The sequence below is a fragment of the Cydia amplana genome, chromosome 5 (genome assembly GCF_948474715.1).
Source record: "Cydia amplana chromosome 5, ilCydAmpl1.1, whole genome shotgun sequence".
Lineage (NCBI taxonomy): Eukaryota > Metazoa > Arthropoda > Insecta > Lepidoptera > Tortricidae > Cydia > Cydia amplana.
The window spans coordinates 11,579,889-11,597,180 of record NC_086073.1 but is presented as its reverse complement, the minus strand read 5'-3'; the positions used below and the strand labels follow the sequence as shown (position 1 = coordinate 11,597,180).

Here is a 17,292-nt window from a genome sequence, read left to right as displayed (position 1 = left end):
GCATGGATGTTTTATTTAACCGTGGTATGTGCCATCCTATCCTATCCTATCCCGTCCCTCTCGTCAAACGCAACGGAGTATGGATTTTAAATAAATAAAGAAAATATTTTGGATGTTAAAGTCTGTGCGGAAAGAGGAGTCGTGGAATGTATGGAGCCCAATACATTTCATGACTCTCTTTCGGAACAGACTATCAAGAAAATAAAGCTGTGTCCAGACGAGCCAATTTTTCGCCAATATGATGAAATTGTCCGATCGAATCAGGATCAAATCAACAGGTGTCGACACAAAAATGCCAATTTTTGAAGTTAGTATCTATGGAATGCTAGGACAGTTTGTCGAGTGTGTACCCGGGGTACCCGGGCGCCATTTATTTTCCTGATCAAATCGGTCGATTTGCCCAGCCCAGCCCGTCTGGACACAGCTTATTATCGCTACATGCAAAGAAAAGTTGTTTCAAATTTAAACGATAATTGTTCGCGCCAAAAAGGCAGACGTCATAATAGCAGACGAGTGCAGGAAAGATTGTACATTCACGCCGACAAAGTGCTAAAATTAAAACTAGAAAAAAAAATGAATTTTGATCAAACTGAGCCGTAACGCAAATCCTACGTTTGACAGAAAAAGATTCAAATCTTGAGTACTCTCTTGTCCCTTGTGCGCTTTCAGACTTTCTTCTCGCTATTGTAATCCACTATGAAATAGTTACTCTCACATCTAGTAATCACACTGGGAGTTCTCTTTAGAGTACCTACAAGTAAAAAATCAAAGTGGTTTCAAAATTATTTAATTAACTTTATAGACGACTTTTGCTAGGTATAATTCAAACAAAATATACTTATATAACCGACATAATACATTAACGATATCTACATAATGCATAAGTAATTAATATAGTTTAAACAAAATATTCATACAAGTATTTGGTTGGTCTTTTTACGAAATTAAGCACCAATTCCATTGGTGAACAATAAAATTCCTCCCGTTGAGGTGGTGCAATATTATTATTGTGGTAATATTGTACATTATTTTATTTCGCTAATAGTAAATATAGGGATAAATAACCCCTACCACGGCAATGCCGATCACAGTAATAGCATTGACGTATAATATCTAAGGACGGGCTAATGGGGCACTAAAAATCGTACTATAATAGTTCAGCGGTGTTACTCACGAATTCCAGCCAATCGTGCAGTCTAACGCAACTGGTTGCGAATGCGCCCAATAGCGCGCGTAATGCGAACTCGTCAAACAATCGCGCGCGTGATGCGAACTCATCAACTAATCGCGTTGTAGCGGTTTCACACCGCTGTACTGGCCCCTGTCATGCCTCATTTTTATTGCCCGTAAAGCCAGTCCCTAGATATCTATGTCAATGAGTAATAGTGTTTTATTCTTGCCCGAAGCCCTCGGTTTCTTCGATGGCATAGTTCAGCTTTTCGCATAATTGTTCGTAACTCTTGTAAGGCGGCAAATCCAGTCTGTTGAAGCACGTGTGGGATCTAGGTAACCAAGTATCTTTCCCAACCTGTGAACAATATGCACGTAAATTATTAATTAGTGAATGTGGTGGAATGAGGAGTTTAGGAAATTTTACGCGAAACTCTGCGTAGGGGGCGCCACTTCCACAATCTAAGGGTAAGGGCAAACGAGAGTCGAAATTTTGTTATCTAACCTCTCTGCCACACTTGCATATTCGAGCGATAAAGAGGCAGATAGGTAGCTGAGTTTCGATTTTCGCGTTTCCCGATAGGCCCTTTGTAAAAAAACCGCCTCGATATATCAATGTCATATTTTATTCTGTGAAAACTTGTCAAAAAACAGTTTAAGGCACAGTATGTACAAGTTACTCTATCTATTGTTTACGATGGGAATGTGGTAACTACTGGGAAAAAAATTCCCGCTTAACTAGTGGGAATAACCCGTATTTAAGCTAACTTTGCACCAACTTGAATATAAGGGAGTGTCATTATTTTTCATAGATATTTGACAGTAATGATGATTGATGACATCACCACACTCTGTCATTACAAATGGCATACGGAGTTGGCTTTGGTACTAACCTTCTTGGCGAGGTTGCGGAAGAGTACTTCGGCGTTCCTGGGACCTCGCCTTATAGCAGCGAGGCGGCAACAGAGGGGTTTTAGTGGGTAAACCTGGGGTCTCATTAGCCCACAACAGGGAGTCCCACATAACCATCCCGGCCCGTCCCCGCGCCGGGTGGTATGCGTAAAGCATTTCCCCTCTTAAAAAAAAAAAAAAAAAATGGTACTAACCTTCTCTATACAAAACCGTTGCGGTCCGTTGGAGCCCATCAGCTCGGCGAACCCCCCCACCGGCACGCGGCACGTGCCCGTCACGAACTGGAGCAATCTCGCCCGCTTCTCGTTATCCATTTGACGAACAAACTGAAATAGTGGATTAGGATAAGTTACTAACTTATTTTCAATCATAATGGAACGCTACGACTATCTTCATAATAATGTATTACTTGCAATAATTATAAAAAAAAAGAAATAAACCTAATGAAAAAATATGGACCCTATATAATCAATGATTTATAACTCAAGATAGGTTATAGGCGTTCCAAAATTGTGACAAATTGGACAAGTTTCCTTTAGTCGCGGCTGGACAAGCGAGGAATGTGCATGTGCTAACGAGCTCCCGCACACCGAAAGAGAAAGGGTCGACCTTATGTTTAACAACGAGTGTGACAAAGATGGATGGAATGAGAAAATTAATCAAAAATAACAGATTTCTTCGTAGGCACAAATAAATATGGAAGTATTTTTTGTGCTCCTCAAGTATGAGTATAACCTATCTATGGTTATATAATATCATTGTATATAATGAAGAACCAGAGGCCCGTTTCTCATAAGCTTGTAAATTGTAATACAAGTGGAAGTCCCTTTCTAACAATAGCTGTCAAAAAGTGACATCCGCTTGTAATACAAGTTACAAGCTTTTGAGAAATGGACCCCAGATGGCATAATTTTTGACCAATAGATTTGGATTTATCTTTAGGACTCTCATATCTATTAAAAACGTAGAAAACAAAGATGGCGCCTATGTTTTCCGATACCGATTCACGATATTAGATTTCACAGCAGTTGATTTATATCTGCCAGTTAATTTAGGCGGTTAGTACAATTGTTGCACGGTGGTTACCCAGAAGTCAGCTAAGAATTATAATGTCGCAGAAATAAAGTAGTTATGTAACTATGTAGACAATGATACTAGTTAGTTTATGTATTTATTTTTATCGTAACAGTAATTTGGATCTTCCCACATATCTATATAAACTATATTTGAAGTATGCTGCCTTTGATGGTCCATAGTTGGTTACAATTGCTATAACTTCTGTAATGAAGTTGGTGGTATTGGGAAAACTACCTTAGTTAATAACTACACAAGTACATTTACATTTGTATACAAAAATATAATTTGCAGTTGCACGAAACGATTTAATATGGCGCAACAATTATATTATATAACTATAGATAGGTTTAGAATAAATTTTAAGTGGAAAAAATTACTGTCTTGGTTGAGACTTGAACTCACGGCCTCTGGATCGATACTCCAGCGCATAATCATCGCATCGGTCGCAGACGTTTCTGCTTGTTAAAAATTAAATTATAGGTAGGTTATACTAATACATAAGGAGCACAAAAATACTTGATTAATTTTCGCAACTCTTTGTCATACTCGTAGTTAAACATACGTTTGTCTCTTTCTCTTTTGCCTACGCGCGACTAAAGGTACAATTTGTACAAGGTAAGCACTTCAATTTTGGAAGGCCTAAAACCTATCTGGAGTAAAGGCTGGCGTCCACTAGACTCGCCGAGGCGAATCGAATCGCAATAATTCGCCTCCTATATTTTCTATGCAACTGCGTCCATTGACGAATAGCCGTGGCGCGCCGATTCGATTCGATCGAATTTCTGCGGCTACGCGTTTCGACTCGACTCGGCGAGTCTAGTGGACGCCAGCCTATAATATCATTGGCGCGCATTGACTAAATCACCAAGTGAGTCATTTGGCTATGTCGATAGCTAGATAAATCAGAAATAGTAGTGTTTACCTGCCAGAACCAGGCGACCTGCTTGCTGGTGCGCGTGTAATGGCGGTAGATGGTGTTGCGCTGCCAGTCGTCCACGTCCACCTCCTGCATGCCGCACAGCATCAGCTCCAGCTCGCGCTCGTCGAAGTACTTCAGCCACTCCAGCGGCACCACCTGGTACGAGCAAACGCTTATTTATCACTACATAGTATTCAAACAAGTCGCTTATATCCGCACCGTAGCAGGCGTGTCTCACTCCGCGATTTCGTCGCTTTGCTACAGGTAGCTAAAAGTACATCCGTTCGGCCCCAATTTTGGGGAAAGCCATAAGTCGCGCGTGGCGCTGTCGCCACCTAGCGGCCATGTGTGCTGATCGTAACAGACGCGTTTTGTTAGAGAGTGAGTCTTCTGTACTTAGTACTATTATTTATTCTGTGACCGTAGGTTCAACGCCAAAAACCGATTAATCGGTCACATATCACAGAGCAACATAGACCTACGTGCATATGCATAAAGTTCAATTTCAGTTTTGACACTTCGGTGACGTGGCGTCAGCGTGACAGCTTTTGTGTTTGACACGGCGTCGAAAAGGTTAAAACTACGCAACGGATTTTGATGCGGTTTTTTTATAGAGTGGTTCAAGAGGAAGGTTTATGTATAATTTATTAAGCCGGGGTGAGTCACTAGTAACATCATAAAGTAAAGTACGATAGCTACGACATAATCAGGGCGTGGAGATCATGATCAGAGCGTATTTCTAGCACTCAGGACAACAGAAACTTTTTATAATTAATAAGTATGTTTGATTTATAGATGATACATTCAACAATGGCTTGCAAACAATATTACCTCGTTAAATCCGTCAAGGAATGCAGTCGTCTGTTCTTCAATGCCTCGTGTCATGCGCCACTGCGTGACCAGTTGCAGGTACTGCTCTTTATTTGACTGTAAATTAAAAATTACATGGTCCGGTCAACATGCAGAGAAGTGTTCTACTTTGAAACGGTCACATTTATTTAAATGGTAGCAAATATTATACATGCCCAAATAGCACACAATCAGTATCCTACACCGCCTACATTTTTAACAAAACCAAGGCTGAATAAACCCTTATAAAACTTATATGCTATTTGGCATTATACCAGGCTATAGAAAGAATAATCAACTCACTTCAGATACGCGTTCCTTGTCTCCGCTGGGCTTGAGTTCGTGGTGTATCACCTGGCCCAACACTTCGAAATCCACGCTGAACCACATTTCAAGGCCACATTCGTCAATATTGTTATCCCTAATCCAGACCAGCGAATTGTAGAACTCCGGATCGATCGATTCTATGTCTTTCATCGTCAGTTTCTTATTTAACATTCTCTTGTAGAAAGGCATCGTGAAACCGGAATAAATAAATCTGCCGTGGTACAGGGCCATGGCAATAAATCTGCCTATGAATTTGAAGTAGAGGAGGTGGTCGGGGTTGACGTAGCTGGCGGGGTTTATCTGCAGGCTGTAGTTGTTCTTGTTGGCGTACTCGAACAGGCAGTACATGGGGTTGAGCACCTCGTGCGAGAGCAGGAAGAACCACTCCCGACTGACGCCGCCGTAGTCGAGCCCCTCCTCGCCGCGGAATATTATGTACAGGCGTCGGCGGAGCTCGTACGCGGGGAGCCTCATTATCTGGAAGATAAATACTTATTTTACTAACCTTATAACGTAGCAAATCTCGAGAACCCCTGAATAATGATTTCTTTGCTTAAACCTTCCACGCTAAGTGAGATGTTGACCATGAAGGCGCATACCTTCGATTGGCTTATATAAATAGTACATTTTTTACAAAAGCGTCCCCCCACAAGGCATGCCGTCATTTATACTTATAGGTACTGAAAAGCTTTTATACTGAGATCCTTCTTAATTTTTTTTTAAATAATAATATATTGTCTTGTAGATGTAAACTATCCCAGACCAGGTTAAAGAATGCACCCAGCTGTACATACACTTAACGTGTACCTACTTATTTCGAGAAAAGAGTTACGTATACGCTACACCTGGAGTACTTTTTTGAAAGGAACCATAATTAAGGATGACTCACGCTAGACCGGGCCGTGCCCGGGCCGAGGCGTCCGACACGTAATTTTCTATGACGGCTGATCGGTGATCACGTCGTGCTTTCCATAGAAAACGAAGCTCCGGAAGCTCCGGCCCGGTCTAACGTGAGTCATCCTTTAATCGGTCGGAACGGAACGCTCGCGTCACCTGGTGATAGGAGTCCTCGAAGAGCGTCTGCCTCGAGAGCGTGATCTTGATGTGGCTGGGCAGCGCGTTGCTCTGGCAGAGGTAGCGGAACTGGCTGAGCTTCCAGCGGAAGGAGCGCTCGTAGGCGCGCGGCACGCCGTAGGCGCCCTGCGGGCCCTTGGGCGCGCCCGGCCGCGGGTCCTGGAACGTGGTGGTGCGCGTGTTGTGGTCCACGAAGTACCGCGTGCCCTCCTCCGTGAAGCGGATCTCCCAGCCGCCCGGCAGCGCCTCCTCCAGCGCGCTCACCTCCTGACCCTGCGACCACGATATTATATAATCAAGTCGCTAATGAACTCTTTGCAAAAACAATAGGGATGATGACACATGTTGAATTTTATAACAAAATCTAGTAAAATAGATAGCAAACTAGCAATTTATCACAATAATGTGGATATTAGAATAAAATATTGAAAAATTACAAAATTACAGGACCGGAAAGTTTCAAAATTTAAGTTTTTTTTAACTTCCAAAAACGATAAAAGGGTACCATTCGATTCCTTACATTTCATCCAAAAAAATATTGTATCGCAAATATATACATAAACGCAATATTTCACAGACAAAAACGCAATTTTTTTGTTTTGTCCATACTACAAGATGGGCGATGACGTCACGGCCTCTGGCCGTTTTGTATAGGGCGTTTCGCGAGTGAAGTGCGACTGTCGGACTTTGACTACAATTTCTGACTTTTGTGTTACTTTAATGCAATGGGTCCCATATAGACATTTGATCCTAAAAACAAACCCGATCGATTGATATAAAAAAAAAATTAGTCATGTAGCCTATTCGGTGTGCAACAACTCCGGTCCGAATATAATAAGTAGGGTGTCACCTGCGTCCTGGGGTCCTCCCACTGCGTGGTGCGGTTCTTGTGGTTGACGTAGTAGACGCGGCCGTCGGGCTGCACTCGGCGCTCCCAGCCGGCCGGCAGCGCGCCGAGCGCGTCGTCGGGCGGCGCGGGCTGGGCCGGGCCGGCCGCTGGCCCGGCTGCCGGCCCGGCCGCCGGCCCGGCCGCCGGCCCGGCCGCCGGCCCGGCCGCCGGGCGCGCCGCCGCCGCGAGGCTCTCCGGCGGGGGGCCCGGGAGGCTGGCTCGACCTTCAGATTAAATTACCACTAGTAGTTCGCCCCGAACTGAGAACTCGCGGTTCGCCAAAATGTTACATTATTATTTTAAAATTGTAAATTTAAAAACTATATTATAAATGTGTAAGCCGAGCACTTTCGTTTGATACCAAACTCGACCATACTTTCTTGCTAAAAAGATGACCAGAATAGCAAGACTCCTCACAAATAGCTTTTTAGCCTTCTAAGCTCTTCTAGCTCAATAACCCCTTGATCGAGCCTGCTCATAATTTAATGACTAAAATACAATGCCCTCAACTACACGTTTACCCAATTTCATTTAAATTAGAACAAATTTACTTAAGCTATTGTGTATCAAACTATCCTCTGATAGTTCAGCTTAAAAACATAGAAATGCCGGGACGTGCCCCTAGCCAGCCGTGTGCTCCAAGTTGAATGTAAGAACTTCACTTCGCTTCGCTCGCTCGTTCGAAAATTGGTCAAATCTATAGGGTCATGATAAATGGGCGTTTTCTAAAATAAATATTGAAAACCCGATTCTCACAGATCCTGGTGTTTTTGGGTTATTTCAACTCAGAATCACTAGCATATTCAATCCTGATGATAAAAAAACTTGTCCCAAAAATTTGTATGAAAATTGTACATTCCATTCCACTACGCCACGTCCATGGGCGTTTTTTAAAATAGATATTGAAAACCCGATTCTCACGGATCCTGGTGTTTTTGGGTTCTTTCCAGAATCACTAGCATATTCAATCATGATGATAAAAAAAATGTCCCAAAAATTTGTATGAAAATTGTACATTCCACTACGTCACGTCCATATAAGTGAAATATTTTCTCATAATAAAACGTGACGTAATGGAGTGGACATTTTGGGACATCTTTTTTTAATGGAAGGGTGGAGACTGCTGTTGATTCTGAGTAGAATGAGCCCAAGAATGTCCAGATTTGAAAGAATCAGGTTTTCGATATTTACTTTAGAAAACGCCCAAATACGTCCTATTCGATGCGCGGTATTTACCATGTATATTTCAGTGCATGTAAATCCTCAAACATTTACGTAATGAATATGCAGAATATGCAAATCGATTTCACACCCATTTTTCCACACACAGGGTTAATGGCGCTAATTATAATAATACAATCCGCTGCTGCTCAAAAACAGCGAATGCGATGTGGCACAGTTCTGGACGCAACTACTTGGATGTGTCCAAATCATGCTGTTAAAATACTTGCTTACTTTGTACATAGCACGACATGTAAGCAAGTATTATATGCTTAAATGTCGGGCTATGTACAAAGTAAGCAAGTAGGTATTTTAACAGCATGATTTAGACAAAGAGTGGTGACATGAGAGCTTATAATGACTAAGGCGGCTGCGCGCAGCAATACCCCAAGTGTCAATGTTCGATGGGTACAAAATCAGGGTTCGTGATTTAGCCGTCCGTGAGTATTGCGGAACCGGGTCAACAAAAAATGCGAAAAGTATAGGCGTACCGGCTTGCGGCTCGTGTGTTTCGTCCTGTTGCTGGTGCGGCGGATGCGGCGGCTGCGGGTGCGGGTACAGGAACCGCTGGTTGCCCTGCGCCACCACGTGCCGGCGCTCGCCGCGCCAGTGCTGCAACGATAACAAATGCAAGTATTAATAATTTTAGTAAATTTACTTTTCTCAAAAATGGACGGCAAAGTCGACGTTGCCGGTTAAAAAATTGGTCGCGAAGTGCGTAGTTTATGGTCATTCAAAAAATTAAAAAGTTAAAAACATTGCAGTCTCGATTTCGGGACTGCAATGTCGCATACAAATCCCATTATTTAACGAGTTCCAAACTTTTTAAAACTTTAAATGGCCATATCAAATGAAGGCATAGGTCCCTTAAACAGCCAAACAGATGATCAGCACTTATTATTATAAAGCCTATAACAGACTATCGCACCGCACCGCGACCTTGGAGCGTCGCACCCATAAGTGAGAGCGAGAAAGAGATATCTGTTTCTCGCTCTCACTTATGGGTGCGACGCTCCAAGGTCGCGGTGCGGTGCGATAGTCTGTTACAGGCTTAATGTTGGTACCGCCACTATTTAGGTGTCTCAAATAGGTTGGCGTATTTTAAGCAGAAAAATACACTTCTTTTTTTTTTAAAGGTGGCAAGCAATTTTTTTTAATGGTTGTATTTTTTTCTGTGAAAATTAAAACGTTGCTTCTGTAAGTTCTGTAAAATATTTCTATTTCTTGCACCATTTTTGAGAAAAGCACTATATATGACTCGGCTGGAAGGCTACTTGCTGGCTTCGGATTCAATTAAACGGACTCCCAAGGTCGTCCGTTTAAAACGAATCCTCAGCCTGCAAGTAGCTACTTCCGAACCTCGACAATAATGTACTATTTCACACCTATTCAGAAAAGAGCTTTTTCTTCCCTGCTAGGATGGATCAAAGTGGCATAGTTAAGGTTTTAAGTAACAAAAAAAGGTCGAACCTTTTTTTGCTTGATTAAAGCATGAAACTTGGCACAGTTGTTCCTTATATCAAAATAAGCCGATTAAGATCGGTAGCCCGAGGGACCCCCCGCTTAAGCCCGAGAGGGGGGGGGGTCAAGTAGCGCCCCGCCCGGCTTCATTCTAAAAATTCTAACAGGCCCCGTTTAGCTAATAGGTCATATTTGGTATCAATTTCGGATAAATCAATAACGTAGAATTCATTTCTGGTATAAAAAATTGCAATTTGTTGAAAAAAATAATAAAAAAAACACAAAAAATCTAATTTTTCAAGTGTAACTTTTGTTTTTTATTTATTGTCAAAATTAAACTGCTTGGTTTTTCTACATACAAAAAATATGACGATAAAGACTATTTAATGTAGATTTTAAAAACATAACTTTTACTTACCTTTATGAAAAAGAAATTGCATTAAAAAAACATATATCGTCCCGCGCCGGTGAATATCTTGTTACCGACATAGGCATCGATATAGACAACATCCGAAGTACACACTCTGGAGACCGACTAAATGTGTTGTTTATTATTGTAGATCATATATTAAAGATAGAAAGCCGTACATAATATTTTATTAGAAAAAAATGTGTCGTTCAGTGAAAAAAGGGACCTTGGAAAAATTTATCATAGAGCCTCTCTTTTGTATAGAAGCATAGTTAATTTCAACCACTCCATGGACTCCATGGTCCCTGTTCTCAATGAATAAGAAGTAAACTGTAAGTATTATTTAATCTACTTACTTATTACATTATAGAATAATTTGCCAGTAACTGGCCGCTTTAATAACTAGCCGCTCTAAACTAAAAATGAATTATATTCACCTATAAACAGAATTCATTTTAGTATAAGGTTCCAAAAACTGGCCAGCTTTCAATAACTGGCCACTGGCTAGCCTAAAATGAATTTTTGGTTTTGGGTGGCCAGTTACTAAAAGTGGCCAGTTACTGGCGAATTACCCTACCACACTTTAATTTTGCGTCTTGTGTCGTAATAGAGTTCCTTCCCCAGACACATAAATGCGTACATTTCATCATTCATGTAGTTGCATCGCGTTTTTTATTCCGGTTTGCATTTACTTCTGGTCAGTTTCAACCATATTCTGACCAAAGCAGGTGTCAGACCAGTGTGGAACCCGTCGTCTGCTTCTTGCTTCCATTCCCAAGAAGTCTGACGGACTGAGCAAGTTTGACGACGAACTAACGTCTGAACCTAAACATCAACCCCTTGGTACACTGCGCGTAATAGGGCATTTATATGGCTCCCTTTTGTTAGAAGTAGGTATACATTATGGAATTTAATAATAAAATAATTTAGCAGTGACTTAATCTCATAGAACAGGTATAACATTATACAACTCTTCATTTCAATATCCCGGTATAACTTGCCTTCTTCAATATTGCACTTATTACCGATCATATAATAACATTTTAGTATTTTAGGGGAATGCTTTTAGCCACTGCTATTGCTCCATCTTGTAAGAGCTTGAATCCTTGTAGTGGTTTGGTTGAACTCTGAACAGATTCTATGCTTCGAATTCACTTTTTCTCCCCTTTCCACTGAATGCTCGAAACAGGGGTAAGACTTCCGCTCTTTTAGGGTAAATAAAAGATAGTTTACTTAGCTTATAGAATAGATAATTTTATTAGCTTAAAATATAATTCCCTGACCTGGATGCAATGGTGTGTCATGTGATATAATTGTGTTTTCCACTGTGTCAACGTGAGCCCACAATTCCTGTAGTTGGGGAAATATTCGTACGCATGAATCTAGTCTAGCTGCTATGACTACGTTCGTGTCTACTGTGCGTATCAATACCTTGCAATGACTGTTTTACAGCATCTGCAACTAGGGCCATCATATTAAATGAATCGGACTTTTCATGGTTCTTGGAGTATTCGGAATCTCACGAGGAACATTACTTGTGACATGTTTCTCTACACAATTTCGCGATGGCATAAATAAGGACTTTTAACTCTTCGAAGTTTTGTCAACACAGTGTCTCAAAATGATTTACCTAGTGGTAAAGAAATGAGTTTCACTAAAAGATCAGTGGTTATAAGTGAAGCTTACCGTCATGGTAAATTAAACTCTAATTTATTTCTATCGGGCCCTGAAAAACCAGGAGTCGTACTCGTATTCCAAGCATTCTCTCGATCGACCTTGTAATACTGTAAGCTCAATAAGACTTGTGATGTGGGTACTACATGATATATATCATATATATTTGATACATACACTCAAAACATCCATAGGTAATTCAGGAACAAGTATTCACGATAAACAGACAAATAAATGCCTTCTAGAATTTGAACCCGGGTTCCCCATTTAATATAAGGTGTATAAAAGTGAGATCTAAGCATGGACCCTTTTTAGCCTGGCCGATACAAGGATTCAAGCTCCTACAGGATGGAGCAATAGCAGTAAATAAATAGCATTCGCCAAAACTTTATTATACCTTTATATGATGATAGGTGAAATAACCTTGTAAAGCAAAGTAAAGTGATACTTACAGATAAAGCCGTTGCTAAATAATGAAAAAATGCCCGAAATAATTATTTACATGAATCGACTACTGAAATAGAAGCAGCCTTATCAGGATAGGATTATATGTTTGGGGTCAGACTTTAGTTCCTCTTTAAACTTGCTCAGTCCATCTTCTTGGGAATGAAAGCAAGGAGCAGACGACTGTTTCCAAACTGTTCTGACAACCCTGCTGTGGCCAGAATATGGTTGAAACTGACATATATACGTGAATGACGAAATGTACCCATTCATGTGTCGGGGGAAGGAACTGTATTAATACACAAGACGCAAAATTAAAGTGTGGTATAATGTAATAAGCAAGTATATTAAAGAATACTTACAGTTTACTTCTTATTAATTGAGAACAGGGACCATGGAGTCCATGGAGTGGTTGGCACTAACTAAATACGAGTATGCTTCTATACAAACACGAGGCTGGCTGTGATAATTTTTTTTAAGGTCCCTTTTTCACTGAACGACACATTAAAAAAAATTGTACGCTTTTCTATCTTTATAATAGAATCTACAACAATAAACAATACATTTAATCGGTCTCCAGAGTGTGCACTTCGGATGTTGTCTATATCGATGCCGATGTCGGTAAAAAGATATTCACCGGCGCGAGACGATATAAGTTTTTTTATGCAATTTCCTTTTAATAAAGGTTAGTAAAAGTTATGTTTTTAAAATCTGCATTAAATAGGCTTTATTGTCATATTTTTTGTATGTAGAAAAACCAAGCAGTTTAATTTTGACAATAAATAAAAAACAAAAATTACACTTGAAAAATTAGATTTTTTGTGTTTTTTTATTATTTTTTTCAACAAATTGCAATTTTTTATACCAGAAATGAATTCTACGTTATTTATTTATCCGAAATTGATACCAAATATGACCTATTAGCTAAACGGGGCCTGTTAGAATTTTTAGAATGAAGCCGGGCGGGGCGCTACTTGACCCCCCCCCCTCTCGGGCTTAAGCGGGGGCTCCCTCGGGCTACCGATCTTAATCGGCTTATTTTGATATAAGGAACAACTGTGCCAAGTTTCATGCTTTAATCAAGCAAAAAAAGGTCATTTCACTTAACACCCTCACTAGCACTTTTCCTCCCTGCTAGGAGGGATCAAAGTGGCACTTTTCTGTTCAAGCACGCTATTTTTACATTTTTTTGCACTAATCGAATTTAAACTGTTGTGAGACAAGTATTATATGCGTGCGACGCGGCGTGCCGCAGTACGCGATACACGGCCGTCGTGAACGCTGCTCGCACTGTTAGTGCTTGAGAAAGGAGACCTAGGCTCTCCGAAACATGTCGCGCGAGTGACTTAAAACAAGTGAGTCTAAACCGTAAAATTATTCAAATTTTTTTTGCACATTTTTTTTAGCTTAAATAATCTGTATAAGCATCAGATTGTGTCAACACTAAGATTTTTTTTTCCTCATAGTTGATGTGAAAAGCAGTATGTGTCACACGGTATCAAAATTATTTCGTCTTGGGCGTTAACACTTGAATCCCTCATCACGCTCAGGATTCAATTTACGCCCTTGACGGAAATATATCATTTTGATCCCTTGTAACACAAACTACTATGTAATCCTGTTTCCTTAAATAATTTAGTAATTATTAGTTAGCATTAGTATGCGGTTTACCCATTTTCTATTTTGCATAGCTTAAAACCTAATAAATACTTACGAGGGGTATTCAAAATATTCTCGGTATGAGAATGAAAACAAACAAGTACGAAAAGTTTGATATTTTTATTTTTCAATATACTCCCCCCCTATGTTCATACACTTAAAAGATCGATCAATTATTTTTTTTAATCCCTCGTAAAAATATTTTTTATCTTTCGTGTAAAAATGCTCCTCCACTGCCGCCTTCAATGCTTCATCGTCAGAAAATTTATTTCCACGCAGATCCTTTTTAAGATTGGGGAGCAAAAAGAAGTCGCTGAGGGCTAAGTCCGGACTATACGGTGGGTGAGTAACAGTTTTAAACCCACATTCAACAATAGCTGCCTTGGCAATATGAGCAGTATGGACGGGGGCGTTGTCATGCAGAAGCAGAATACCTTTGGTTAACTTTCCTCGCCTCTTTTCTTTAATTACATCCTTTAATTGACGTAGAATGTTAGCGTAGTACTGTCCTGTGATATTTACACCTTTTTCTTTATAATCGATTAGTAATACTCCTTCACAATCCCAAAATATCGTGGCCATGACCTTGCCAGCTGAAGGGATGACCTTGAACTTCTTGGGATGAGCTGAACCCTTAATGTGCCACTGCATGGACTCTTGTTTACTCTCTGGGTCATAATGATGAACCCAGGTTTCATCTCCAGTAACTATTCTTTGCAGCACCTCATCAGGATTTTCACCGCACAGGTCAATAAAATCGGAACAACAAGCTACACGCATGTCTTTTTGAAGCCGAGTCAGCATTCGCGGAACCCATCTTGCACTTACTTTTGACATATTAAGATGGTCATGTATAATATCATGTACGGTACCAATAGAGAGATTGGTTACTTGTGCTATAGATTTTACCTTCACTCGACCATCTTCCAATATAAGTTTTTCCACTTTATCAATATTTTCTTGTGAAGTAGCTACTACAGGCCGGCCAGGTCTAGGGTCATCTTCAATATTCTCCCTTCCGCGTTTAAACTCGCTTGACCACTTTTGAATGGTAGATAAAGAAGGAGCAGACTCACGGTAAACACAATCCATTTCCTCTTTTATGGTTTTTTGATTTTTACCCTGTTTTGTCAAGAATTTTATCACGCATCGATGTTCTAATTTAGTTAACATTGTCAATTCGCACATGATGTTCATGTTTGTTCAGCAATTGCAGAAAAACAAAAGACCATCTCGGTTCGAATTATACTTTTTTTTAATGTCAATGAATAAACCTTAGCGGCCAGTAACGAAAGAAATTTTAGAAGAGGTCGTAAGATATCAATACCGAGAATATTTTGAACGCCCCTCGTATATGAATCCCGAATTTAAATGTTATTTCTGAATTTGAATGCACAAAAAAAACATATTTTCGAACCGGCACCCAAAATTTTACGACGGTTGGTTGAGAAGTGCGCCGACCTGTAGAGGAGAACAGCCGGACGGAAATACGAATGAATTTTTGCCCTAGCTGAAACCGAGACACAGATCGGTCTCCCGATCAACCATAAACTTTACTATCAGTCAACATCCCATATCTGAGTAAAGTATCATAAACATTAGAGAGTCGAGCAATCTTCACATTGGATGCGGATCCGCATGGAGCTCCGGTGTGCAAGCGGGATATCGCTATGCACGTGCATAGCGCAGTCTCGCACACTCGCTGCAGCGGTGTCGAAACTCGAAACTGGCGTCTTTTGTTACCTGGAAGCGCGCGAGCCGCTCGGTGTCGGGGCGCTGCCAGGTGGTGGTGCGCGTGTTGTGGTCGACGTAGTACACGCGGCCGCGAGCGTCGCGCCGCACCTCCCAGCCCGGCGGCAGCGGCTGCGGCCGCTCCCAAGACGTCGACCGCGTGTTGTGGTCCACGTAGTATCTGTATCACATGACCAATTACATTAGTCAGCCAGTGAAGCCGGCCACACACACTAGGTTATAACCGATGGTTATGCCTGCACAGTTCACTTGTGCAGGCATAACTGAACGTGTGTATGACACGACTCCTTGCCTGCGCAAGCAAACTCCTTGCCTGCGCAAGCAAAATTGAAAATATCAAAATTTATATTTTTTGCCTGTCGGTTGTGCTTGCGCACCTCGCTTGCGCAGGCATAACTGAACGTGTGTGGCTGGCAGGCTTGATAGGCTTCAGTTATCCAGTGATTGCCGAGGGGATAGGTCGCACGTCGCACGTCACTGTGCAACAATGTCGTCTCGCAAACGAAATGCAATTGTACAGGATTTTTAGTAGATATTTAGGGTTCCGTACCCAAAGGGTAAAACGGAACCCTATTACTAAGACTCCACTGTCCGTCCGTCCGTCTGTCACTCTGTATCTCATCAACTATGCTAGTTAGACAGTTGAAATGTTCACAAATGATCTATTTCTGTTGCCTCTAGTACAACAAATACTAAAAAACCGGCCAAGTGCGAGTCGGAGTGGGGCTCCCATGATTTTTTTTCCGTTTTTATAGATAATGGTACGGTACCCTTCGTGCGCGAGTCCTACTCGCACTTGGCCAGTTTTATTATTTTTTAAGTGTGGAGTGGATTCATGGTTTGTATGCGTGTATGGCTGACGAAATATAAACCTAATAGCGCTATTGCGTCGACGTCAACCACCACTACCGGCGGTGCCATGATGGTTTGAACTGAGAGTTTGTGCAGGTTTGTCGTTACGTGTGTGTGCCCTATGGAACTCGGTCGTGCCTGTTGGTTTTGCTTGCACAAGCAAAACCGACACGCAAAACCTAGTGTGTGTGGCCAGCTTGAGATTCCTCTTGTTGTGCAGTTGCGTGGCCGCGAACTCCAGCGGGTAGCGGGACGGCGATCGGGGCTGTGCGAGCAGCGGGAGCGCGCCACCGCTGTCTTCTTTAGACGCCACTAGCGACGCCCCGATGCCCGCTGGTGTAGAGTCCGCGGTCTAATACTATTCTACACAATTTTCTAGCATTCGCGTTTGTGGTAAAGCGCTAGATTTTAACAATAAATCTTGTGGTGTAGTGACACCATTTGACACTTTCTTATTTACCTACACGCCACTCTTATTCTCTAAGGAACAAAGTTGTGTTAAACGCATTATTAATGCCTCTCCCGCTTAGCTATTTCTGCAGCTGACGCTAACGTCCCATATAGTTGGGATATTAATTACAACTTTATATTGAATACTTATAC

General features: G+C 41.3%; 2 protein-coding genes across 2 annotated transcripts in view; one reads left to right on the top strand and one right to left on the bottom strand.

Moving 5' to 3' along the window:
- Positions 1-1,387: 1,387 nt before the first annotated feature.
- Positions 1,388-17,292, bottom strand: part of LOC134648048 (E3 ubiquitin-protein ligase Su(dx)) — a 19,290-nt gene continuing 3,385 nt past the window's right edge. Inside the window, exons 5-13 of the mRNA XM_063502483.1 lie at positions 15,829-15,997; positions 8,930-9,050; positions 7,179-7,441; positions 6,308-6,601; positions 5,231-5,731; positions 4,910-5,005; positions 4,082-4,234; positions 2,277-2,408; positions 1,388-1,528 (exon numbers count right to left, since the gene is read on the bottom strand). Coding sequence (XP_063358553.1) covers positions 1,391-1,528; positions 2,277-2,408; positions 4,082-4,234; positions 4,910-5,005; positions 5,231-5,731; positions 6,308-6,601; positions 7,179-7,441; positions 8,930-9,050; positions 15,829-15,997 — 1,867 coding nt within the window. The 3' untranslated portion in view covers positions 1,388-1,390. The remainder of the gene's footprint in view (positions 1,529-2,276; positions 2,409-4,081; positions 4,235-4,909; positions 5,006-5,230; positions 5,732-6,307; positions 6,602-7,178; positions 7,442-8,929; positions 9,051-15,828; positions 15,998-17,292) is intronic.
- Positions 12,613-17,292, top strand: part of LOC134648059 (probable NADH dehydrogenase [ubiquinone] iron-sulfur protein 6, mitochondrial) — a 26,104-nt gene continuing 21,424 nt past the window's right edge. Inside the window, exon 1 of the mRNA XM_063502501.1 lies at positions 12,613-12,625. The gene's annotated coding sequence lies outside the window, so the exon portion shown is untranslated. The remainder of the gene's footprint in view (positions 12,626-17,292) is intronic.